This window comes from Amblyraja radiata, chromosome 22 (genome assembly GCF_010909765.2).
Source record: "Amblyraja radiata isolate CabotCenter1 chromosome 22, sAmbRad1.1.pri, whole genome shotgun sequence".
Lineage (NCBI taxonomy): Eukaryota > Metazoa > Chordata > Chondrichthyes > Rajiformes > Rajidae > Amblyraja > Amblyraja radiata.
The window spans coordinates 11,443,770-11,471,435 of record NC_045977.1 but is presented as its reverse complement, the minus strand read 5'-3'; the positions used below and the strand labels follow the sequence as shown (position 1 = coordinate 11,471,435).

Sequence of the window (27,666 nt, the reverse complement as noted above, 5' to 3'; positions counted from 1 at the left end):
CATTTCCCGCATTGTAACCATGACGACAGTGGAAGTATTTATAATTTGCAAGGTGTTTTATATTGTCATAAGATCATGAAAGGAGCTAAGAAAAAGCAGCTTTTTTCTCTCCAGTTCAGAATTCATCATTCAAGTTCTATAAGAGCTGAGATCATCCAATGCAAACTCCATCAATGTCATTCTTTGCATCTTGTCCACATCCACAGCCAGCGTTCTCACTAACCTGAGTGAGTTGTTGAAGCTCATCCTCCAGCGATTTCTTGCTTTTCTCTGTTTCCTTCACAAGAGCCTACAATGACAAAGAAGAATTCAATGGGACACTGGTATTGGTCGATCTCTACCGTGAGGTTAATTAACAAACTTTGACACTTTTGGATGAAACAATAAGTATCGTAGATGGATGGGAAAGGTTTAAAACCCTATTTGGAGACTAGGATCCTGGTCAAACGTTATCCCTCAATAAACATCCTTAAAGTAATTTTGTGGGTATCTTTACTGCTGCTGCTTATTGCTGTTTGCATTTATATTTTAAATTGTTTGCAACTTAACACCATCATACCTCCAAATGCTTTGTCAAACTGAGGGAACTGGGTTTCTGCTCCTCTCTATGTAACTGGATCCTCAACTTCTTCATCGGCAAACCTCAATCTGTATGGATTGGCAACAACAACTCCTCACCAACCATAAGTGCAAGAATGTCATTGTTCTGGTTCATATCTGGTACTCGTGTCAAATAAACACTTGAATCACTGGCAACGCTGACTACTTTTGTCCATCTTCCATGCCATGAACTTAGCAGGCAATTAAACATTGACTACATTGGTGTGTCATACCCACCCCAGACCAGGTAAGGTTACTAGTTTTATAAGAACACTGGTGAACCAAATGGGTTTAACAAAATTTAACAGTTTCACGGTTACCAGTACTAAGGCTAGTTTTTATTCCAATTCCAGATATATTAGATTTTTTAAATTTGAATTTCCCAGCTGCCATGGTGGGTTTCGAACTCCCATCTCTGGATCAATGGGGCAACACTTGGGTTGTAATTCCAAAAGCTTAACCACTAGGCCACCATATCTAATACATAGTTCACAACTGAAGATAGACACAAAAAGCTGGAGTAAATCAGCGGGTCAGACAGCATCTATGGAGAAAAGGAAGTTTCGGGTCGAGACTCTTCTTAATTTTTCCTTCCAACACATACATAGTTCACTACTCCTCTGTGTTGCAATGATATCCATACTTCTGGGTTATCTTGAGTTGCAAATGGGTACTTTATAATTGTCGATGTTGCTGAGTGGTTCTCACAATGTATATTGTTTAAAATGAACAAATAGTAAAGTTAATATTTTTCTGTAATTATTCTCATTTCTCCTGAAGCCATGTGTTTGATCCCAATAGCTGAATCATAATACCTTAAAAATAAAATAAAACCATATTATTAATATAAACAAAGAATGTTGAGTTAAACATGGAATTGTAAATGGCCTGAAGCATTGCGTCCCCAAGGACATTCTTCAGCTCTAGTTAGGGGCCAGCTCCAGGTCATCTGCGTCATCCCCCTGAACTGTCCTGGAGCCTCCCCTCTCTCCATAGATGATGCCTGACCCAGAGTTACTTCAGCACTTTGTGTCTATCCACGGAGCCCTTGGACCAATACATCTCTGTGCTTCACCAGTATCCAGTTAAACTCAATACAAACATACCAGGCCAATTGAAAGCAATGGGAAAAATCAGCAGAGGACAGAAGAATGTGTAAAATGTCCTCATCTTTTTATTTGACAAATTCAATTAAAAAATAATTTAAAACTTTTTTCTGTTTTAAAAAAATATGTTTACTTTCAATAAAGCCTGCGGAATTTTGAATGTTTAAAGATACAATTATGGAAACAGGCCCTTTGGTCCACTGAGTCCACACTGGCCATCGATCGCCCGTTCACACTAGTTCTGTTATCCCATTTTCTCATGCACTCCCTCCACATTAGGGTCAATTTACCAGAGGATAATTAACCTACTGATCCGCACTCCAGTAACCTACCAGGCGCTGTCATTGACCAGAAGCTAAAATAAATAAGTTGCAGCTTCAACGGGAAGGTTCATAACCACCCAGGCAAAACAGTCTTAAACTTTCATTCACAAGTTCACAAGTTATAGGAGTAGAAGTAGGCCGTTCGGCCCATCGGATCTACTCCACCATTCAATCATGGCTGATCTCTGCCTCCTAATACCATTTTCCTGCATTTGCCCCATAAGCCTTGACACCCGTTCAAATCAAGAACTTGTCTATCTCTGCCTACAAAATATCTACTGAGTTTGCCTCCACAGTCCTCTGTGGCAATGAGTTCCACTGATTAACTACCCTCTGACTAAAGAAGTTCCTCTTCACTTCCATTTAATTCTGAGGCTATGACCTCTGGTCCTGGACCCTCTCACCATTGGAAGCATCCTTCCTTGCAGTGGAAACATCCATATATTCCTTCCACACCTGCACAGAACAGCTGCAAGGTGCACTATCCATCTTATAGTGTACGACAGATGGCACAATATATAGTGTATATAGGTACGACAGATAGCACAATGGGCTAAGTGTTCAGCTGGCAACCGGAAGGTAGCTGGTTCGAATCCCACTTGGAGTGCATACTGTCGTTGTGTCCTTGGGCAAGACACTTCACCCACCTTTGCCTGTGTGTGTCCTTGGGCAAGACACTTCATCCACCTTTGCCTGTGTGTGTGGATGTAATTATGTGAAGCACTTTGGGGTCAATGCAAGTTGACTAAAAATGTGCTATATAAATAAAGAAATTTAATTTAATTTAATTTATATACTCTGATCACTTGATGCGACCTCAACAACACCTTCATATCCAAGACCATGTCCTGATCTCGGTTGCTGTCTGTGCAGAGTTTGCACGTTTTCCCTGTGACTACATTGGATTTTCTCCGGGCGATTATTCCTCCTGTTTTCTCCCACATCCCAAAAACGTGCAGGCTTGTAGGTTAATTGGCTTCTGTAAATTGCCCCTAGTGTGTAGGGTGTGGATGGGATATATAGAACTAGTGTAAATGAGTGATCAATGGTCGGCATGAACTGGATGGGCCAAAGGGCCTGTTTCCATGCTGTATATCTAAACTGAACTTCATATATTTTATTATCTCAATGGATTAAAAACAGGCAAATTATTTAAAATGTCTCTGTCCTCCACCAGCACTGTTCGTTTCTATGCCGACGAAGTTGCTCATCTGACGTAGGTTCAGCACCCAGATTTCTCAGCATGACTGCTGGACCTTGTTAGTGTGAGACTAGAGTCCCTGAGGACTCTAATCTCAGAGTGCAGTTACAGTAACTGCAGCAAGGACCTCTCAGAAGGTTTGGGACTTCATCCATGAGATTGGATCTCAGAAGGGATTTGAATTGTCAATCTTGTCTTCCCAAGAAGAGATCTTTTGCTTGGGAGGCTTACAACACAATGATATGAATATTTATTTCTCTAACATCAAGTTGCCTTCGCTTCCCCTCTCTCCCTCCCCGTCTCTCTCCTACCTGAGTTCTCTGACTAGTTTCACTGTCCTGATTACTTTTACTGATTGAATGCTGCCTTGTCACCTTACCCTCTGCTAACAATTCTACATTTCCTTACCATCGCCTGCTTTGATCTGTCATTTTCACACCTTACCATGGGGCTCATGCTGTCGACCTCCCCGTGAGCCCCGTCAACTGACCTCAGTTGGGCGAACGACAACAAACAGAGATAGTAGCAGAGATAATGCAACCTCGGTCGCCACAGCTTGCAGCTGTAATGCAACCTCAGTCGACGCGGCTCGGCGCCAACCCGGAGCCTACGCCCTTTTTAGGGCGGGCACCTGCGGATATTGAACCGGATGGCATCACCCTGCTGCAGCTGAATGCGGAAGGCCTAACTGGCTACAGCGCCTGGAGGCGTTACATAACTTCTGCTGCCTCAAACGCAAGAAGAAGAAGAAGACATCTTACCATTGCATATCTCTAGACTCCCTCTCCTCTGACTCTCAGTCTGAAGAAGGGTCTCGACCTCAAACATCACCCATTCCTTCTCTTCAGAGATGCTGCCAGCCCCGCTGAGTTACACCAACATTTTGTGTCTATCTTAAGAGATTGACACCACTCCATTATACTGTACAGTTGGAAATATAATCACTGTTCCTTCATCTTTGTTGGTTCAAAACCCATTGGCTAACTGTACCGTGGGAGTACATTCACCACAGGACAGTAGCAGTTTGAGTTGGCAGCTCACCACTATCTTTGTAAGGACTCGAAAATTTGGCAATAATGGCTGGTCTTGCCAGTAACTCCCACGCTTTGTGACAAAATTGTTCCACCACGGGATATTAATGTCATTGCACCGCATCCTCTGCATAAAGAAACCTCACCTTTAGTTTTTTCACTTCCTGACGTAACTCGGTTACTTCTGTGTGTAGATGCTCCACATTTTCTGACTCACGGGAGGTGACAGAGCTAAAAATCTACAATGCACAGGGTGAGAGGAAAATAGCCCAGTTTAGATTTTGATATGAAAACACGCGGTTAAATCTGAGAGGATTAACTCAATAGCGGATGTACTCTTTCCTTCGCTCCATAGATGCTGCTGCACCCGCTGAGTTTCTCCAGCACTTTTGTCTAGCGAGGATGTACTCAATCTTGAAGGGGTTGCTGCAGTATTTTGAATGATTCTAGACTAAAATCTAAAACAACACTTGCATTTCTTATTTAATTTTACAATAGTTCATAGGAATGATCATCAAACTTGAGCTGAATGCTCAGAGAAGGCAAGGACTTCAAGGAGCATTTTAAGGAGGAAGGAGAGGCTGAGGCAGGAGCGAATTCCAGAGTCAGTGGGTGGTCAGGCAAAGGCAGTATTTTCTTACCGGAGATTGGAACGCTGTTGTATCCAAAATGTTTGCAACTTCATGCGGATAAAACATCAGGGGACTCTGACTGAGGCCAACTTCCTCCAGCTCCAATGATAGTTTATTCCTTGTTGCCTGCTCAAAATCTGCAGAGTTCACACAGGGTTATTATGGACCAAGAGAAATGGCAATCATCAGCACAATCCAAATTCCCACAGCAAGTTAAATGATCTTTCCTGCCTTTCCTTCCTGCCCGAAAGAGTCATCGAGTTATACAGCGTGGAAACAGGCCCTTTGGCCCAACTTGCCCACATCGACCAACAAGTCCCATCTACACTAGTCCCATTTGCCTGCATTTGGCCCATATCCCTCTAAACCTGTACAATCCATGCACCTGTCTAATTGCTTCTTGAATGTTACGATAGTCCCAGCCTCAAATACTTCCTCAGGCAGCTCGTTCCATACACTCACCACTCTTTGTGTGGAAAAAGTTCCCCCTCAGATTCCTATAAAATCTTTCACCCTTCACCTTAAACCTATGTGGTCTGTTTCTTGACTCCACCACTCTGGGCAAGAGACTCTGTGTGTCCACCACTTCATACCCAGAGGAGGAGAGATGGAGTAAGATCTCATCTACTCTTTTATTTTTATGGTCCAACTTTCTGGGGCATAACTTCATACAGCAATGAAACATATGGAGTTCAGTATAGAAACATGTACTGTGGTTCTCTGAACTCATCGTGCTAATCTTTCACTAATCTCATTGTATTCATCCTACATTTGCCTCAGCTCCTCCCAGATTTTACCACTCACCTATACAGTGGGGAAATCACAATCAGCATGTCAGCCCAGTGTGATATTTATGTAACAGCTAGAATGCAAGACCAAGGGCAGGGCGATTGGGCGAGAGTGAGAATCTTGTCTTATTGAGGTGTATAAAATCACTAGAGGAATAGATCAGGTCGATGCAAAGAGTCTCTTGCCCAGAGTATTTGAATTGAGGGCCAGAGGACATTGGTTTAAGGTGAAGGGGAAAAGATTTAATAGGAATCTTTAATAGGGGTAACCTTTTCACACAAAGGGTGGTGGGTGTATAGAACAAGCTGCCAGAGGAGGTAGTTGAGGCAGGGTAGAAACAGATACATGAATAGGGCAGGTTTGGAGGGATATGGACCAAATGCGGGCAGGTGGGACTAGTGTAGCTGGGACATGTTGGCCGGTGTGGGCAAGTTGGGCAGATGGGTCTGTTTCCACACTGTATCACTCTTATGACTCTATGAGAATGAATGTGTGTGTGAGAAAGTGAGTGTGTATGCTGCATGACCATGAGAGTGAATGTGTGAGGTGTGTGCTGAGTGAATGTATGAGCAGTTGTGTGTGTGGGTGTTTAATGGAGCCTGTGTGAATACCTGTGAATGTCGACTAATTTTCTACTTTATTCTACTTTAGTGCATGGTTTCAGTCCAGGGAGAAGGCCCCTCCCTGTGAGTGATATGTGGGAGGTTCCCACTCCCCTCGTAAAGAATCACCACCATGGCAGCTGATTAATTTAAATAAATCTGGATTTAAAATATAGCTTTCAGTTTTAGAAACATAGAAACATAGAAATTAGGTGCAGGAGTAGGACATTCGGCCCTTCGAGCCTGCACCGCCATTCAATATGATCATGGCTGATCATCCAACTCAGTATCCCGTACCTGCCTTCTCTCCATACCCTCTGATCCCCTTAGCCACAAGGGCCACATCTAACTCCCTCTTAAATATAGCCAATGAACTGGCCTCGACTACCCTCTGTGGCAGAGAGTTCCAGAGATTCACCACTCTCTGTGTGAAAAAAGTTCTTCTCATCTCGGTTTTAAAGGATTTCCCCCTTATCCTTAAGCTGTGACCCCTTGTCCTGGACTTCCCCAACATCGGGAGCAATCTTCCTGCATCTAGCCTGTCCAACCCTTAAGAATTTTGTAAGTTTCTATAAGATCCCCTCTCAATCTCCTAAATTCTAGAGAGTATAAACCAAGTCTATCCAGTCTTTCTTCATAAGACAGTCCTGACATCCCAGGAATCAGTCTGGTGAACGTTCTCTGCACTCCCTCTATGGCAATAATGTCCTTCCTCAGATTTGGAGACCAAAACTGTACGCAATACTCCAGGTGTGGTCTCACCAAGACCCTGTACAACTGCAGTAGAACCTCCCTGCTCCTATACTCAAATCCTTTTGCTATGAAAGCTAACATACCATTCGCTTTCTTCACTGCCTGCTGCACCTGCATGCCTACTTTCAATGACTGGTGTACCATGACACCCAGGTCTCGCTGCATCTCCCCTTTTCCTAGTCGGCCACCATTTAGATAATAGTCTGCTTTCCTGTTTTTGCCACCAAAATGGATAACCTCACATTTATCCACATTATACTGCATCAGCCAAACATTTGCCCACTCACCCAGCCTATCCAAGTCACCTTGCAGTCTCCTAGCATCCTCCTCACAGCTAACACTGCCCCCCAGTTTAGTGTCATCCGCCAACTTGGAGATATTGCCTTCAATTCCCTCATCCAGATCATTAATATATATTGTAAATAGCTGGGGTCCCAGCACTGAGCCTTGCGGTACCCCACTAGTCACTGCCTGCCATTGTGAAAAGGACCCGTTTACTCCTACTCTTTGCTTCCTGTTTGCCAGTCAGTTCTCTATCCACATCAATACTGAACCCCCAATGCCGTGTGCTTTAAGTTTGTATACTAATCTCTTATGTGGGACCTTGTCGAAAGCCTTCTGGAAGTCCAGATACACCACATCCACTGGTTCTCCCCTATCCATGCTACTAGTTACATCCTCGAAGAATTCTATAAGATTCGTCAGACATGATTTACCTTTTGTAAATCCATGCTGACTTTGTCCAATGATTTCACCACTTTCTAAATGTGCTGCTATCCCATCTTTAATAACTGACTCTAGCAGTTCCCCCACTACCGATGTTAGACTAACTGGTCTGTAATTCCCCGTTTTCTCTCTCCCTCCCTTCTTAAAAAGTGGGGTTACGTTTGCTACCCGCCAATCCTCAGGAACTACTCCAGAATCTAAAGAGTTTTGAAAGATTATTACTAATGCATCCACTATTTCTGGAGCTACTTCCTTAAGTACTCTGGGATGCAGCCTATCTGGCCCTGGGGATTTATCGGCCTTTAATCCATTCAATTTACCCAACACCACTTCCCGGCTAACCTGGATTTCACTCAATTCCTCCAACTCCTTTGACCCACGGTCCCCTGCTATTTCCGGCAGATTATTTATGTCTTCCTTAGTGAAGACGGAACCAAAGTAGTTATTCAATTGGTCCGCCATATCCTTGTTCCCCATGATCAACTCACCTGTTTCTGACTGCAAGGGACCTACATTTGTTTTAACTAATCTCTTTCTTTTCACATATCTATAAAAACGTTTGCAGTCAGTTTTTATGTTCCCTGCCAGTTTTCTTTCATAATCTATTTTACCTTTCCTAATTAAGCCCTTTGTCCTCCTCTGCTGGTCTCTGAGTTTCTCCCAGTCCTCCGGTATGCTGCTTTTTCTGGCTAATTTGTACGCATCATCCTTCGCTTTGATACTATCCCTGATTTCCCTTGTTATCCACGGATGCACTACCTTCCCTGATTTATTCTTTTGCCAAACTGGGATGAACAATTTTTGTAGTTCATCCATGCAGTCTTTAAATGTCTTCCATTGCATATCCACCGTCAACCCTTTTAGAATTAATTGCCAGTCAATCTTGGCCAATTCACGTCTCATACCCTCAAAGTTACCTTTCTTTAAGTTCAGAACCATTGTTTCTGAATTAACAATGTCACTCTCCATCCTAATGAAGAACTCAACCATATTATGGTCACTCTTGCCCAAGGGGGCACGTACAACAAGACTGCTAACTAACCCTTCCTCATTACTCAATACCCAGTCTAAAATAGCCTGCTCTCTCGTTGGTTCCTCTACATGTTGATTTAGATAACTATCCCGCATACATTCCAAGAAATCCTCTTCCTCAGCACCCCTGCCAATTTGATTCACCCAATCTATATGTAGATTGAAGTCACCCATTATAACTGTTTTGCCTTTGTCGCACGCATTTCTAATTTCCTGTTTGATACCATCTCCAACTTCACTACTACTGTTAGGTGGCCTGTACACAACACCCACCAGCGTTTTCTGCCCCTTAGTGTTTCGCAGCTCTACCCATACCGATTCCACATCCTCCAAACTAATGTCCTTCCTTTCCATTGCGTTAATCTCCTCTCTAACCAGCAACGCTACCCCACCTCCTTTTCCTTTATCTCTAAACCTCCTGAATATTGAATATCCCTGGATGTTCAGCTCCCAGCCTTGGTCACCCTGGAGCCATGTCTCCGTGACCCCAACTATATCATACTCATTAATAGCTATCTGCACATTCAACTCATCCACCTTATTACGAATGCTCCTTGCATTGAGACACAAAGCCTTCAGGCTTGTTTTTACAACACTCTTACCCCTTATACAATTATGTTGAAAAGTGGCCCTTTTTGATTTTTGCCCTGGTTTTGTCTGCCTGCCACTTTTACTTTTCACCTTGCTACCTATTGCTTCTACCCTCATTTTACACCCCTCTGTCTCTACGCTCACACATTTAAGAAACCCTTTCCCTTTAACTCCATCCTCCACTATCCCATTTGACACCCCACCCCCCTTATTCAGTTTAAAACCACCCGTGTAGCAGTGGCAAACCTGCCTGCCAGAATGCTGGTCCCACACCTGTTAAGATGCAATCCGTCCCTTTTGTACAGTTCCCCCTTACCCCAAAACAGATCCCAGTGATCTAAGAATCTAAATCCCTGCCTCGTGCACCAGTTCCTCAGCCACACGTTCAGGTCCCGTATCTCCCTGTTCCTGCTCTCGCCAGCACGAGGAACTGGAAGCAAACCGGAGATAACAACCCTGGAGGTCCTGCTTTTCAGCATTTTTCCGAGCTCTCTAAAGTCACGCTGCAGAATATTCATCCCCTTCTTTCCGACATCGTTTGTGCCGACATGCACTACCACTTCCGGATGTTCACCTTCGCCCTTGAGGATTTTCTGCACTCTGTCCGTGACATCCTGGATCCTGGCACCAGGAAGGCAGCACACCATTTTGATATCTATTACATTTTGGATTGTGATCTGTTTCACTAAAGTCCTTAAGGGAAGAAATCCTGCTCAACCATTGTGATCTATCTGTGACTCCATGCCCACCAATGTAATTATGTCTTAACTGCTTGAAAGAGACAACATAGAACCAGCTCTTTGTCTCACTGAGTCCATGGCAACCATCGATCACCCGTTCACACTAGTTCTGTGTTATCCCATTTTCGCCTCGACTCCTCACACACTTGGGGCATTTCACACGGGCCGATTAACCTACAAACCTGCAAGTCTTTGGCATGCGGGAGGCAACTGGAAAACCCGAGGGAAACCCATGTGGTACCGGGATAATGTGCAAACTCCACACAGGCAGCACCCGGGGTCAGGATTAAACCCGCATTTCTGCTGCTGTGAGGCAGTGGCTCTACAAGCTGCACCACTGTGCTGCCTAAACTGCTCCATGGTTTCAGCATTCAAACCATTTACAGTGCTCTGAGTAACATTTGTTTACACCTCACCTTCATGGCTGATCATTTATGCCGCGACTGTCTGAGGGAGCAATCTCTAACATCATCACAGATTCTAGTGCTGGAGGGGAGGTGATGGGCTGCATATTTGTACCACAATGTCTACCATGTTGGGTGGTGAGAACATTGAGACTGCTATTAATGAACCCACATTGATAATAATCATAGCAAGTTCTAGCTAGAGGAAACCATTTCTGCAGCATAGATTTCTGCAGGAATAAAGCATGGTGAGCTGATCGCTAAGATACTATTTTATTTGAAAAGCCATCTTTACCTCCAAAGGCGACAGTTCCCTGAGAGTCATTTCTGAGACTCTGCCTCAATGCCTTTCTTTGTTCTTCCGTCACATGTAGTTTGAGGTACTTCAGTGCCTGCAACAGAGAGGATGGTGTAAGCCCTGGCTACAGTGAGAGTGTGGTCTGACTATAACCTGTGTTAGAGCATAAACAGGGTGCAATGTGAGGCACCATCTCATTGTTTACATCGTCACTGTTTGGCATTTCCATTCCATCATCCCATTATAGACACAAAATGCTGGAGTAACTCAGCAGGACAGACAGCACCTCTGGAGAGAAGGAATGGGCGATGTTTCGGGTTGAGACCCTTCTTCAGACATCATCCCATCAGCTGGCCCCATTAGACATGACTGAGTGAAGGAACTCAGACTTAATCCCGTCCTCACCAGAGACAATGATAAAACAGGCCACACCACACCACATCACGCCACGCCACACCACGCCACGCCACGCCACGCCACGCCACATCACGCCACGCCACACCACATCACGCCACGCCACACACCACATCACGCCACGCCACACCACATCACGCCACGCCACACCACACCACATCACGCCACGCCACGCCACACCACGTCACGCCACACCACATCACGCCACGCCACACCACATCACGCCACGCCACACCACACCACATCACGCCACGCCACACCACATCACGCCACGCCACATACCACACCACATCACGCCACGCCACACCACATCACGCCACGCCACACACCACACCACATCACGCCACGCCACACCACGTCACGCCACACCACATCACGCCACGCCACACCACATCACGCCACGCCACACCACATCACGCCACGCCACACACCACACCACATCACGCCACGCCACACCACATCACGCCACGCCACACACCACACCACATCACGCCACGCCACACCACGTCACGCCACACCACATCACGCCACGCCACACCACGTCACGCCACACCACATCACGCCACGCCACACCACATCACGCCACGCCACACCACATCACGCCACGCCACGCCACGCCACACCACGCCACGCCACGCCACGCCACGCCACGCCACGCCACACCACCCCACGCCATGCCACGCCACGCCATGCCATGCCACGATACGCCACGCCACGCCACGCCACACCACACCACACCACACCATACCACACAATCTACAGCGGTCAGGGAGAGTTTCAAGCCTCACCAGTAACTAGCTTTTCCACATTTCATCAAACCAGAGGATATTAAATGTAAGCTGCAAACTAATATAATTCACTAATCAACACTTCCGGGTTGTAATTTGCTAAAAAAATTTCCAACATTGAGAAGTATCTTGGCAGTATTAAGAGATTGAGGCGTAGCTGAGAATTTGACAATGTCTCAGTAAACTAGCCGGTTTTAATATGTGGAAGTCTCCCTATCTTAAAATGCTGGTTAAAACTTAAGACTATCCTCTCACTGTCAGCATTATGCTTTCTTCTAAAGAGAGACACAAAAAGCTGGAATAACTCTATGGGCCAGGCAGCATCTCTGAAGAAAAGGAATAGGTGACCCTTCAACAGACCCAAAACATCACCTATTTCTATATTCAGAGATGCTGCCTGACCCGCTGAGGTACTCCAGCTTTTCGTGTCTATCTTTGGTTTAAACCAGCATTTGCAGTTCCTTCCTACCCATGTTTTCTTCGAGTCTACTCCAATGAAGGCAAATATTTATGAACTAATATACTGTTTGTATATAAATCAGATTACTTAATGTCACAACTTTTGTGCACCTTACTATCCAAATTCAATGAAAGATGAAGTGTACTCTAACCGAAGATCTGAGATCTTGTATATTTGTTGCGCAAAGGAGCCTGGATACTAATATTGCGATCCAGTCGTGTGCATCACATGCCTCGATGCTACATCGACAAAGGTCAATTGGTGCTACCAACATCAGGCACCTAATGCAGAACAAATCTTTCATAAAGCTTGCTTGATTCATCATTATCTAAAGGGGACCTACACCGCATAGGCACAACTAATTAACTCCCCATTACGCCCATAAGAATTTGGGGCAGAATTAGCCCAATCGGCCCATCGTGTCTGCTCCTCCACATAATCATTCTCCTGCCTTCTCCCCATAACCCCTGACACCTGCACTAATCAAAGTGGGGACAGTGGCAGCAGAAGGAAGAAAGGTAAGAGAAAAGAGAAATAAGAGAGAGAGACACACACACACACACACACACACACACACACACACACACACACACACACACACACACACACACACACACACACACACACACACACACACACAGACAGACAGACAGACAGACAGACAGACAGACAGACAGACAGACAGACAGACAGACAGACAGAGATTGTTTGTAATCCCGCCAGCATTGCCACTTTCATTTCACTGCACATCTCGTATGTGTATGTGACAAATAAACTTGACTTGACGAGATGCTTACCAACTCAAGCTTATCCATTTTTAAACGAACATGAGGGTCCAGGCAGACTTTCAGTTTGCTGCTGGGCACTTCCTTTGGAATGAACATTTTGGCAGCTGCAAGTAAAGGTATAAAAAGGATTACACAAACTGATTTGTTAATTTGGTAAAATCAAAGGTGGCGTAGTGGTAGAGCGACTACCTTACAGCGCCAGAGTCCTGGGTTCGATCCAGACTAAAGGTGCTGTCTGTACGGAGTTTGTACGCTCTCCCCATGACCTGCGTGGGTTTTCTCCGAGATCTTTTATTTCCTCCCACACTCCATAGACGTACGGGTTTGTAGGTTAATTGTCTTGGTATAAATGTAAATTGTCCCCAGTGTGTGTAGGATAGCGTGAGTGTATGGGGATTACAAGTTGGTGTGGACTCTGTGGGCTGAAGGGCCTGTTTCCACACTGTATCTCCAAACTAAACTAAAACTAAATGCATTGTCCATGACAATATTAAATGTTCTAAACTCTCAATCACTCCTGTTATTCAATTCAGATTGTGTTGGAGATGTGAAACGAGAGGAACTTAGCTCAGTTTCAGTTTAGTTTATTGTCACGTGTACATACCGAGGTACAGTGAAAAGCTTTTTGTTGCGTGCTAACCAGTCAGCAGAAAGACAATACATGATTACAATCAATCAATTTACAGTGTATACTGTAGATATATGATAAGGGAATAACGTTTATTGCAAGGTAAAGCCAGAAAAGTCCAGTCTCACACTTATTTCACCAGTTTTTGGTCAGTTTCTCCACATGAGACATAATTCATGACATTGGGGGCACAGATAAACAGGACCTCAGTACTAAGGAGCATGACATCTTCATCTATAAATACAAGCTGCCACATGGGAATTGGTAATTGATTTCTTCATCTTCTTCTTCTGACGTTCACCCCTCTCCCTCTTAGACTGGCCCTCAAGATCAAGGATGCTTGATGTCTACTCTGATGTTGCGATTCTGACGTGCTAACTAAGGCCAGGGTGGGAACTGCAGTCTCATCCTCAGCTCGGGCAAAAGGTGGCTGAGAGGATGGATGGATGGATGGTTAGGTCATCAGGTGGCGCGCTCTTTCTGCCACCTACAAAGGGCTTCTGTGTGCTCCCGATCCACACCCTTAACATTGCCAGCACCACCCAGAAAAACCCTCTGCTCGAAGCCGTCGTGGACCAGAAGTCTAAGCAGAAACAATGGAGACAAGTGGGGAGAGAGGTTGGGAGTATGGACCATAGTTATAGGATTGGCCATGATTATATTGAACGGTGGAGTGGACTTGAAGGGCCTGTGGGATTCTGCTCTAAGTTTAATGTGCTACTATATTTCAAATATATAGATACAGCCAAGATTTGATTTAAAAAAACAACTAAGTATTAGCAAATGTTGTCATTATTTACCCATATGTTGGGGAAAGGAACTAATTGATGCAGAAAGAAAAAGAAGTGGATTTAAATTCAGAAAACAAAATCTGGAATGGAATCACATATTTTGAGCCAAATTTGCAGTAATTTACGCACACATTTGATCAACGTAAATTAATGTTAAAAGGATCTGTGCCTAGTTCTTTTTAGCTGCCTAAATGCCTTGTTGTTGCTTGGATGAATAGTGCTGGATCAACTCCAATACCCATTGCATTGACAGGTCACACAAGAAACCAAAACCTGGACAGGTCAAACATATGGACAAGTGTGGAACTGGCTAATCACAAAACAGAACTGGAATGGCTGACCACGTAATCCATTCATATAGAAAACGCAAGACACTCTTAAACAATCATAATTTATAAGACGCATAAAGGGTTATATTTCCAAATCATCAGATTTTATATAAAAAGGGACAGCACAGTGATGCTAATGGTAGAGTTGCTGTTAAATAGCATCAGAAACCCGGGTTGGATCCCAACCTCAGATGCTGTCTGTGTGGAGTTCGCATATTCTCCTTGTGAGCGCCTGGGTTTTCTCAGGGTGCTCTGGTTTCCTCCCAAGAAGTGGGTCGTAGGATAATTAGTCTCTGTAAATTGCCCCGAGGTTGTAGGTAGTGAATGAGAAAGTGGGATAACATAGAACTAGTGAGAACGGGTGATGCATGGTCGGCAAGGACTCGGTGGGCCTAAAGCACCTGTCCCACTTAGGAAACCAGAACGGAAACCTCTGGTGACCTTGCGCCCCACCCAAGGTTTCCGTGAGTCGCCAGAGGTTTTGGTCACTCGCCTGAAAAGCCTCGACCAAAGCGTGAGCTGCATCTACTGACCAAAGATCCTACCGCACTCACACACACACACACACTCACACACACACACACACTCACACACACACACACACACACACACACACACACACACACACACACACACACACACACACACACACACACACACACACACACACACACACACACACACACACACACACACAACCACATCGTGAAGGTGGGGGCCAGGGACAGCGGAGGAGTGCTGTCTGCACAATGAAGAGGAAGGTAAATGGCTGCCACAGAGCATGGTAAGTCCTTTAGAGAGCGCGGGAGGGAGGGAGAGAAGGACAGAGAAGGGGAGAGAGATGGGGAAGAGAAGGGAAGAGAAGGGGAGAGAGAAGGGAGAGAGAAGGGGGGAGAAGGGGAGAGAAGGGAAGTGAAGGGGAGAGAGAAGGGGAGAGAAGGGAGAGAGAAGGGGAGGGGGAAGGGGAGAGAAGGGGGGGGGAGAAGGAGTGAAGACAGATTTAAGAAATCTAATAAAGTTAGCGGGCATTTTACCTTCCGGCGGATCTCCTAGGTCCTGCAAACCAAAGATCCTATAGGATCTTTGCTGAAAACCCCAATGAGCCAATCAAAATGGCCGGACAGCGAAGGAGGTTGCCTTGGACTGTCTGTAAGTAAATAGCGACCCCACTCCACTGGCTTCGACCAAACGGCAACCTATATTTAGTCGCGGCAGGTTTTGGTTTTGTTGAAATAACCGCAGGAACATAGAAGAAGCCTCGACTACGCGGAAACCACTTTCGACCATTAGGGAGAGTGATCAAAACCTCCTGGAACCTCACGGAAACCTTGGGTGGGGCGCAAGGTCACCGGAGGTTTCCGTTCAGGTTTCCTAAGTGGGACAGGGGCATAAGTGTTTGTTTCCACGCTGTATTCACTTAGTTTAGATTAGTTTAGAGATACAGGTCAGAAACAGGCCCTTCGACCCACCGAGTCCACACCGACCAGTGATCCCCGCACATTAACACTACCCTACACACACTAGGGACAATTTTACATTTGTAATCAAGCCAATTAACGTACAAACCTCTACGTACAAACTCCGTACAGACAAACACTCGTAGTCAGGATCGAACCCGAGTCTCCTGCACTGTAAGGCAGTAGCTCTATCATTTTGCCACTATTAAAGGTTAACTATTAACTTAGATTTCTTTCATTTTTCCCGCTGAGGCTAGTTGGATTTGGACAAGGATGCCTTATGGCAAGTAGTAGGGTGGGGAAGAGAGAATGAACTGGAGATGCTGCCCATTCTTTCAATAACACTGCTAAAACCATATAAAATGAAAGCATTCTGGAGATTTCTCCTTTAAACTCCTCTGTTGTGGATAGATACCTGAGGCAGTGAGCTCTGGCGGGCAAATGTCTGGTGACTGCGAAGGCACGAGACAGTGTTCTTCAAGTTGCGACTGCAGAAATAAATATAAATCATGATTAGCACAACTGTTTCATAATACTATGTGCAGGAACTTACTACAGTGAGTTAAGGAACAAGGGCCCCAAAAAATAATTCTAAACATGAACTATGCACCTTATTTAAATAATATGAAATCATATTTAATGATGGCTGAATCATATTAAACTGGAAGTTGAGGAACTGGAATGTCAATTGACATAATCTGCTAATTACAACTGTTAACAAAGAATGAAACTTGAATTTGCATGTGGAGTAGAATAGACAGACTGACATTGACTGGCATATTTCATTTCCTTTTTCCTTCTCCTTTTCTTGGGCATCAGTACATTGCGTGATGTACATTACAGTCCTCAACTTTAGCTTCATTTAGTTTAGTTAGAGATACAGCACTGAAACAGGCCCCTCGTCCCACCGAGTCTGCTCCAACCAGCGATCCCCGCACACTAACACAAACAAGGGACAATTTTTTTGTACAATTTTACCAAGCCAATTAACCTACAAACCTGTACGTCTTTGGAATGGGGGAGGAAACCGAAGATCTCGGAGAAAACCCATGTGGTCACGAGGGGGGGGGAGAACATACAAACCCCATGTAGACAGCGTCTACAAACCCCGCGGCCAGGATCAAACACGGGTCTCTGGTGCTCTAAGGCAGCAACTCCACTGTTACATCACTGTGGTTTTCACTTTGGTTATTATCCGAGTGGCCATCTTATGAGCCCATCAATAAATACCCACCAGTCTTTCATCAATAGAAGCTAAAGGGCCTGCCCCACTTGGGCGTCATTTACGCAACATCCTAAAAATTGGTTGGCGCGTCGTGACGTGCGCATGGCGCGCGGTGAGGCGTGGTGGCGTATGCAGTGACGCGCAGTAGCACGCGGCCCCCCAGGATTTTGGGATGCTGAAAATCCTCGCGCACCACCTGCGTGAACGCGCAAATGTCGCCCAAGTGGGACAGGCCCTTTGGTCCCTCTTACTAGCAGTGTAGGTAAGATATACAGCAAGACTCTAGAGCCGCTCCTTAAGACCAACAGCAGAGGTCACACAAAGCCACTCAGACAAGACCAACAGAGGAGTACCCCAATTGAAGGGGTTCGGGACAGCAGAGAATTCTGTTTACATTTTATAACATGCTATTTTCAATTAGATACTCCAGAACCATTGAAGTAAATAATATTTGTAAGATTTAATGTAACATTTGTTTGTTGCCATGGCTACAAAATAGAAATAGGGGCTAATTTATGTGGCAATTGCGACCTGCTTTGTTTAAAATCCTTTTAATTCTAATAATCATTGCTTTGTCACTGGCTGTGATATATGATGACGACTATTCTACCTTCCTCTACCGAGTGCCAAAGCTTTCATTCCATCTATTTGTCTGCCAGATGTGGAGGTTGCTGGTAATTCTGGCAGCAGTGCTTGGTCCTAGAACTACGGAGGCAGTTGTGAATCAACTACCTTGCAGTCAGCTTCACGCCACACCAGCTAAGGATGGAAGACTTGCTTCCTTCAGTGAACATTATGATTTTTTTTAGTGATGATCCACTAGTTTCATGACTATTGTTACTGAGAGCTGCTTTATTATGAAACTCTGGCCCTTCGCTCGCCGATTATATTCACTGTCATTTCTTTACGGTTTGGGTGGTGCAGCGGTAGGGTTGCTGCCTTACAGCACCAGAGACCCAGGATTGATCCTGACCATGGATGCTGTCTGTACGGAGTTTGCACGTTCTCCATGTGACCGCATGGGTTTTCTCCGGGTGCTCCGGTTTCCACCCACATTCCAAAGGCGTGCAGGTTTGTAGGTTAATTGGCCTCTGTAAACTCTAAAGTGTGTGGGATGCAAAAAATGGGCCTAACATTGAGTTGGTGTTGGTCAGCGTGGGACTCGGTGGGCTGAAGGCCCCGTTTCCGCGCTGGATCTCTAACCTGTAAACTCAACCAGCTTCATTCCTGTCCTTTGGAAGTTCCAAAACACTTTACAATTGTAAACACAAACTTAGCGCATCAACACATGCTTCACCTTACAGGCTAGTCCCAGTTGTAATGCAGTCAATTACGCACAGCAAGCTCCCATACAGTGCAATGAGATGACAATCTGTTTTAGGACTTAAGTGAGTGGTAAATATTGCCCGTATTGACAGAGTACTCATTTAGTATTTTTGAAATAGCAATGCTCAGTTTTCTACATTGACCTGACCGAACAAATGAGAAGTGTGCAGGAAGGAACTGAAGAAGCTGGTTTACACCAAAGATAGAGTAACTCAGCGGGTCAGGCAGCATCTCTGGAGAAAAGGAACTATGCCGAGACCCTTCTTCAGGGAAGGGGGAAAATGAGTGACGTGAAAAGGTACATAGAACATCTATGCAAATAGACAAATCAAAGCCAGCAACAATGATCAAGGAAAGGTAGAGCCCACAATGGTCCATTGTTGGCTGTGGGGAAGGTGATAACGAGTGATACAACTCGGCAGGTCTTTGTTCAGTGTCCCGTCTGAAAGCCAGCACCACAGGCAGTGAAGCGCTGCTCAGGTTTTGTGCTCGAGTCTACAGAGTGAAACTCATGTTATCATGACCCAGCAGCAAGGGGGGTTACCACTGAGTCACAGTTCATGCCGCAAAATTGATAGATGTCTGAACGAAGAGGAAGTAGGGGCTAAAATTGAATCAAAACTGCAGCTGAGGGAGAGGCCTTGTTTGACGCCCTGTAATTGCCATGTGATCAAAGTCGGGCAATATTGTTTACACTAACCTTGGGGCTTCTCACATGAACCTTCAGTCTACAAGAACTGAAGCCATTTCCCGTGTTCTTCTGAGCTGAATCATTTGTATTGTTCAAGGAGGACTGATGATGTGAAAGTCCCTTGCCTGGTAGAAAGGCGATTGTTACGGTTCCTTCATTCCTTTAAACAGATTATGAAAATACACAATTATAAACTAATTGCATGCTGAACATTGGTTTGTTACGTGACGAGTCCCAAAACCAGTTTGTTTTCACACCCACGCATTCATTAAGTTTAACAAATCACAAACTTATTCAATGGGTTCACGCTTTTCCAGGCCAGTTTTTTACTTTAAGAATATTGCAAGGCCCCTCAAGTTGCTGGAAATTACTCAATAAAAAGTAGCCAGTTATTTGAGAGTGACTTATTGTGCCCACTCCCTTTTATGTAACAGGACTCTGAAGGCATTCTGCCCTGCGGGTGGAGAATAATCTATAACATGCTGAGACTTCAACTTAATGCACCGGTTTTCTAGCTAAAGGCAAGTAGACTTCACAAACATGTGTTAAATTGGTAGCTTGAAAAGGGAAACGCCTCAAGTACCGTGGAAATACAACTCCATGAGAAAAACTGCAGTAAATGGATTTCAGTGTTAAGGTGAGGTCATCTACTTTGGAGCTAACATGGAAGGAACCAAAGTGCTTCCTAAATTGGTATCAGCTAGACACAAGGGAGAGCTGATACAATTTAGGGTTGTGCGAATAATAAGTTCTTCAAGTCATGGACAGGCCCAAAAAATAATCCAAAAGGCTAATGGAGTGCTGGCTTTTGTACAGAGGAGTGATAATAGAAGGAAGCAGAAGTCATGGCAGCGTAAACGAAATCATGGTTAGACCACATCTGATTTGACTACATTGATACGTGGACTGTTCTGAGAGTAAAATTATAATGAGAGGATCTAAAAACTGGGGTTGTAGTTCCTGGAATTTGAAAGCTATCAGAATTATTTGAATGAAGGCTTCATGATATCAGTGGTAGTCTTGGGCAGGTCGAGTTATTTCAATTGATGGGCAATCCTGGATTAGTTAATATGTCCCAAGAAGTTAAAGGAATGGAGTTAGCGCAAACTAACTAACCCACAGTAGTGCAGTGGGTAGTGCTGCTGCCTCACAGCATCAGAGACCCGGGTTCAATCCTAAACTCTGGGTGGAGTTTGCACGTTCTCCCTTTGACCTCACGGGTTTCCTCCGGGTGCTCCGGTTTCCTCCCACATTGCAAAGACGTGCGGATTTGTAGGTTAATTAGCCTCTGCAAATTGCCCCTAGTCTGCAGGAAGTGGATGAGAAAGTGGGATAACATAAAGCTGGAGTGAACGGGTATCGATGGTGGACGCGCGCGGACTTGTTGGGCTGAAGGACGTGTTTCCATGCCATATCTCTAACTAAACTAAACTAAAAACCACTGCCCACAAGGAAATCTCTTAGAAATGACAACTGTCAATTACTAATTTTAAACCTTGATTGATTTTATTGAACAGAAAGTATAAAGAGACATTGGGCAAAGGTTGACAAATGGAATTAGATCACAGATAAGCCACACTGCCATTAAATGTCAAGAGAGGATGAAGAAGTGAAATGCCACAACCCTAGGCCTCCATTCCTTTGTTCCCAAGTTTAAACGGAAAATTGTATATTTTTCTCAGTCCACCAATTTTCATTTTGTAGTTATTCTGACATTGTCAATAACAAGTAGCTAGAATTACATAACTAATTCAGATCCAATGTGGCCCAAAAATCCAGCCAATGAAACATTTGAAGTGTGTAGTTTCGGAAACGCAGTAGTCAATGTGAACACAGTAAGTTCCATTAAAGATCACTGAAGTAAACATCGGAGGCTGAGGGGAGACTTGTATATAAAACCATGAGAAGCATAGATAGGGTAGACAATCAAGGTAGAAATGGCCAACACACAGTTATGTGAGAGGGGGAAAGTATTTTACACAGAGAGTGTTGGGGGCCTGCAACGCATTAGCCAGAGTGTTGGTGGAGCAGATGCGATAGTGGTGTTTACAAGGCTTTTAGATAGGCTCATGTAAATGCAAGGAAGAGGGATATGTGTCACGCAAAGGCAGATGAGATCAGTTTAACTTGGCATCATGCCAGGACGTTTCCACGAGTGGGAGAGTCTAGGACTAGAGGTCATAGCCTCAGAATTAAAGGACGTTCTTTTAGGAAGAAGATGAGGAGGAATTTCTTTAGTCAGAGGGTGGTGAATCTGTGGAATTCTAAGCCGTCAGCACATATATTTAAGGCAGAGGTACTGTAGATAGATTCATGATTAGAACTGATGTCAGAGGTTATAGAAACATAGAAACATAGAAAGTAGGTGCGAGAGTAGACCACCAGGTCCGTCGAGCCCGCACCGCCATTCGCTCATGGCTGAACACTAAACAGACACACTTACCCACAAACAGTAGACACAAGACACAGAACACAAGACACTACCCTCCCCTTTATACCGCTATCACCCCTCTCCACCCCAAGAACCTCGTGATCTCCTGGGGGAGGCAAAAAACCGGATAAAAACCCAGGTCCAATTCGGGAAAAAAATCCGGGAAATTCCTCTCCGACCCCAATCCAGGCGATCGACACTTGTCCAGGAGATCACTCAGGTCTTACTATACTAACCATACCTAGGTCCATATCCCTGCCCTCTCCCCGTAGCCCCTTATCCCCTTGGCAGCTAAAAAACCATCTATTTTAGTCTTAAATATATTTAAAGTTTCTGCTTCCACTGCTCCCTGGGGCAGTGAATTCCATAAATTAACCACCCTCTGGGTGAAGAAGTTCTTCCTCATCTCAGTTTTAAAAGAGCCCCCCCTTATTCTGCAACTATGTCCTCTAGTTCTAGTTTCCCCGATCATTGGGAACATCCTCGGTGCATCCACCCGATCAAGGCCCCTCACGATCTTATATGTTTCAATGAGATCGCCTCTCATTCTTCTAAACTCCAAAGAGTAGAGTTCCAGCCTACTTAACCTTTCCTCATATGTCAATCCCCTCATTGCAGGAATTAATCTTGTAAACCTTCGCTGCACTGCCTCCAGGGCTAGTAAAGGTTATGGGGAGAAGGCGGGAGAATGGGGATAGGAGGGAGAGATAGATCAGCCATGATTGAATGGTGTAGTAGACTCGATGGGCTGAATGGTCTAATTTTACTCCTATTACTTATGGCCTTATGATCATGTTCGGTGCAAACATCGTGGGCTGAAGGGCCCGTTCCAGTGCTGTACTGTTCTATGTTCTATCTCAATCACTTCTGCTTGGTGGATAAATGTTGACTAGGAAACCTGGAGAATTGCCTTGCACCTCTTGAAAATATGTACCGTGGGAACGATCAACATCTAAACCGGATGAATAAATTACAGACGTTTAATTTCTCCGACAGTGTTACTTAGAAATGACAGTCAGTCTGTGTGGCTCTTCTCTGGAATCTGGCCTGAACACATGTCTGGATGCTGAGATAAGAGTTCCGTGCCCTGACTGAGCACAGACTATGTAAAATAACCCACTTACGTCGACTTTATTTTCTTGAGAATACTCTTGGCTTCTTCATGCGTAACTCCGATCAGTGATTTTTTATTAATTGCAACTAACTGATCTCCTGGGCGAAGTTGGCCATCCTTGAGATAATTAACAAGAAAATCCATTTAAAAAAAACACATTTAGTTGGCAATAGTTTTATTGCAGAAAGAAACAGAATTTTATTTTTATTTTAGCCAGAAGGATGAATCTACCATAACTTTCAGAAGTGTTGTAATCTTTCAACATGTTTCCTTTCTATGATTTATTCTGTCTTTTCAAGTCAACATTGTGAAAAAGATTATTTTTTTTAAAAACATTGTGAAATACAACTGAAGATAGACAGACACAAAATACTGGAGTAACTCAGCGGGACAAGCAGCATCTCTGGAGAGAAGGAATAGATGACGTTTGGGGTTGGAACCCTTCTTCAAGAAGCAGAGTTACTGCAGCATCTTGCATCTATCCTCGTGAAATGTAACTGATTACGCCCCCCCCCCCCCCCCCCACCCCCCTCCCTGTGTCCCACCTGGATTTGCATTCATTTATCCCCTTTCCCCACCCATTCCACCTATATCCCTCCCCCTGGCTTCACAATTCACATCTCCTATCCTTCTCACACCTTTGGTCTGTTCATCTCTGACCTTAGTCCAACTCTCCCCCAACCACCACCTCATCTGTATCCACCTATCTTTATACTCACCGCACTTTATACCAGCCCTCCTTTCTTCCAACTTCCTTTTGTTCCCCCCCCCGCCACTATAACCAGTTTAAAGAAGGGCCCAAACTTAAAATGTCACCTATCCATGTTCGCCAGAGATGTTGCCTGTCCCGCTGAGTTACTCCAGCACTTTTAATCTTTTTTGTTTGTAAACCAGCATCTGCAGTTCCTTGTGTGTACACTCGGATTTCTGACATGCCCACAGGCAGCGACAGCATCCAGACAGCCAAGATCACGCACGGTGCACAAAGGCATCTCCACCCTCCCACAACAAAGTGTTGCAAATCTGACTCATGAAACATGCCACAGTTTTATTTGGTGACAATTCTTTTCTTAAAGGACAGTTTCATCTTAATCACTCGGCCAGTGAACTGGTGGAAGGCAATGTCCCTATTATCATTGAGTGGAAGGGAGGGAGAGGGTTTGCATTTATATAGTGCTTTACACAATCTTTTGAGGACATCATTGGATCAGAGCCAATGAAGAGTTGTCTGTAGGCAAAATACTGTGGGTGTTGTAATTCTGAAATGAAACAACACTCAAAATGTTTAGCCTTCACTGTGTATATTCCTGGTAATGACATCACCCGTAAACTGACCCCATATCACATGGTCGTTGGGCTGAATTATTAATTTAGTTTCTCTCTCAGAGATGCTGAGTGCTTCCTGCTTTTTCTGGGTTTTATACAAAGTGTAGTCAGTATCGGAACATTGGAATGAATGGAATTGGAATCAATAACTAAATTCTCAACCAGTGAGACACAAATCTTTCAATGTCATATTGTTAGTTTGTTTCTATATTGAGACCTTTGGACGTGACCGATTGGCCACTTGAATTTCTAATTGGCTTTCTTTACTCTTTGCACTATTAAGTTTATTTAGCACTGGCTTCCTTGTAAAGGTGCCACATCCTGCTCCACATGCCAAGATATTTGGCAGTCAAACAAAAGTCTTGATTGTAAAGATATTGGATCAGTTTGCGGTTGGCACCATTTCCAGGAAAACTCACGGAGAAGGTGCAACATCTACGACTAACTAGAGGGCTTGTGTTGGAAGTTTATATGGAAATTACAAACATCAAATGATTTCAAAGGTAATGAAGTGTATTATTTGGGAGTATCACAGTGGGTGGGACGACATCCAATCTGCCAGCACTGGGTGGATTTAAATGCCAAGCCAAAAGGTGAAAATGTACTGTGCCAATCTTTCTATCCTGGAAGTAGTAATCTGTGGCTTTAGTATTTAAGAGTTGTATAGATCAGACTGGATTCTCACGATATTTAGTTTAGAGGTACGGCATGGAAAAAGGCCATTCGGCCCACCCTGTCCACAATGACCATCGATCATCCCGTTCACACTAGTTCTGTTATCCCATTTTTGCATCCACTCCCTACACACTGTAGAGCAACTGACAATGGCCAATTAACCTACAAACCCGCATGTCTTCGGGATGTGGCAGGAAACCGTAGCAACCTGAAGGAAATCCACACAGTCACAGGGAGAACGTGCAAACTCCACACAGTTGGAATCCAAGGTCAGGATTGAACCCAGGTCTCAGGGGCTAAGAGACAGCACCTCTACCAGCTGCACCACTGAGTGTGATTTTGATTTGGGAAAATCGGGTAAATAATGTATCAGTCACCTTTTCATATGACCTTTCTGATATTGGCCATTGTAGACCATTACCCAGAAACCAGGTTACTCCCAAGTGTGGTCTCATCCACGACTTGTGCAGATGTATCAAGATGCCCAACTTCTGTATTCAATACTTCCCCAATGAAAGCATGCATGCTAAATACCTTCATCACCACCCTGCCCACCTGAATCATCACGTTCATGGAACTATGCGCACGTACTCCTAGATCTCTCTGCTCTACAACACTCTACAAGCTCTCACTGTTAACACCGAAGTCCTGCCCTGGTTTGACATACAATGATAATTAAATTGCCATCCAAATTGTTAATGTGGATAACAAACAACAGTACTGACCTCTGCAACACACCACAGGTCATTAGGCCTCCAGTCAGAGAAGCAATCCCCAACAACCACCCTTGGACTCCTTCCTCCACACCAACTTTGAATCCAGTGGATAGCTCACTTTGGATTCCACGTGATCTAACTTTCTTGATTAGATTTCTATGTGGGACCTTATCGAAGGCCTTGCTAAAGTCCATTCAAACATTGTCCACTGCCCTGCCTTCATCAAGTCTCTTGGTAGCCTCTTCTAAATAACTCTATCTGATTAATGAGACATGATTACCCACACACAAACCAAGCTGAGTATCTCTAATGAGTCCATGTATATCCAAAGGCTGGTAGATCCAATCCCTCAGAATCCACTCCAACAAGGTTTCCACCATTGACGTCAGGCTCACCAGTCTGGTTCCCTAGCTTGTCCTTGCTCCACTTCTTTAGGAGGAGACGAACACCCCTGTCCCCCGTCTCCATCAATGGTGTGGATGTGCAGTTTACCAAGGAGTACAAATACCTTGGAGCAGACAAATACCTAGACAGCAATCTGGACTGGTCCAGGGACGCTGAGGCCCTGTACAAGATGATACAGAGCCGGCTGTACTTCTTGAGAAGGCTCCGCTCCTTCAACATTTGCAGTGAGATGCTGCATATGTTCTACCAATTGGCAGTAGCCAGTGCCGTCTTCTTTGCTGTCATGTGCTGGGGCAGCAGGGCGAAGGCCGTGGATGCCAACACAATTAACAAATTCATCAGGAAGGCTGGCTCTGTCCTGGGGGCAGAGTTAGATTCATGGGAGGTGGTCTTGGAGGGGAGGATCCTCCTCAAACTGCGGAGCATCTTGGACAATACAGCTCACCCCCTCCATGACACACTGGCAAACCTGAGGAGTACCTTCAGCAAAAGACTGCTTCCACCAAGATGCAGTACAGAACGGCACAGGAGATCCTTCTTTCCTGTGGCTATCAAACTGTATAACTCCTCCCCTTATGTTGTGGGATAGACTCTCACCAGCATCTGCAGTTCTTTCTTAAACGTTGTGACAATTACAGATGCGTTTCTCAAACCTCAGCCTGAAAAATATGGAAAATATGGAGCTGATATCGATATGAAAATATAGCCCACGCTCACAGATGGGCTGACACCGCAACTCTTGTACATTTACCTTCTGACAATCTTCCCCAGAGATGACATCCTCCACATAAACCTTGGGCCCATCGGGTCTGTTGGATCCTCCCGAAACAGTGAGACCAAGGACAGCAGATTTGGTGATGGTAACAAACTGAATTTCTTCATCACTGTGACACCTGAGAAGAACAACAATCTAAATCTTTGATAACCAATATTAAACCCAAGCCTGCTAAAGATAAATATGCTGCAGTCATGACTTTTATACCTAGGTTATGAATAGGCCTCAAACTTGGCAGTTTTCATTTTCAGACAAGTTTACTGTTGAGTTTGGAGTATGTTTTTCTTTTTTAATTGATGTTCAGTACTCATGGACATAAGAACACACGGAAATAGAAGCTGGGAGCTGCATTTAAAGGGGCAACTTGTTCGCACAGAGGGTGGTGGGCATTTGGAGCAGGCTGCCAGAGCAAGTGGTTGGGGCGGGTGCAATCACAAACTTTAAAAGACATTTAGACAGGTAGGAAAGGTTCAGCAGGATATGGGCCAAATGCAAACAC

At 44.6% G+C, this 27,666-nt stretch overlaps 1 protein-coding gene across 1 annotated transcript in view; it reads right to left on the bottom strand.

Annotated features, from left to right (window-relative positions):
* LOC116985533 (syntaxin-binding protein 4-like) overlaps positions 1 to 27,666 on the bottom strand; it is a 91,883-nt gene that overhangs the window by 14,679 nt on the left and 49,538 nt on the right. Inside the window, exons 8-16 of the mRNA XM_033040307.1 lie at positions 27,144 to 27,285; positions 23,281 to 23,387; positions 19,735 to 19,885; positions 16,899 to 16,971; positions 13,288 to 13,382; positions 10,826 to 10,922; positions 4,903 to 5,030; positions 4,408 to 4,500; positions 224 to 289 (exon numbers count right to left, since the gene is read on the bottom strand). Coding sequence (XP_032896198.1) covers positions 224 to 289; positions 4,408 to 4,500; positions 4,903 to 5,030; positions 10,826 to 10,922; positions 13,288 to 13,382; positions 16,899 to 16,971; positions 19,735 to 19,885; positions 23,281 to 23,387; positions 27,144 to 27,285 — 952 coding nt within the window. The remainder of the gene's footprint in view (positions 1 to 223; positions 290 to 4,407; positions 4,501 to 4,902; positions 5,031 to 10,825; positions 10,923 to 13,287; positions 13,383 to 16,898; positions 16,972 to 19,734; positions 19,886 to 23,280; positions 23,388 to 27,143; positions 27,286 to 27,666) is intronic.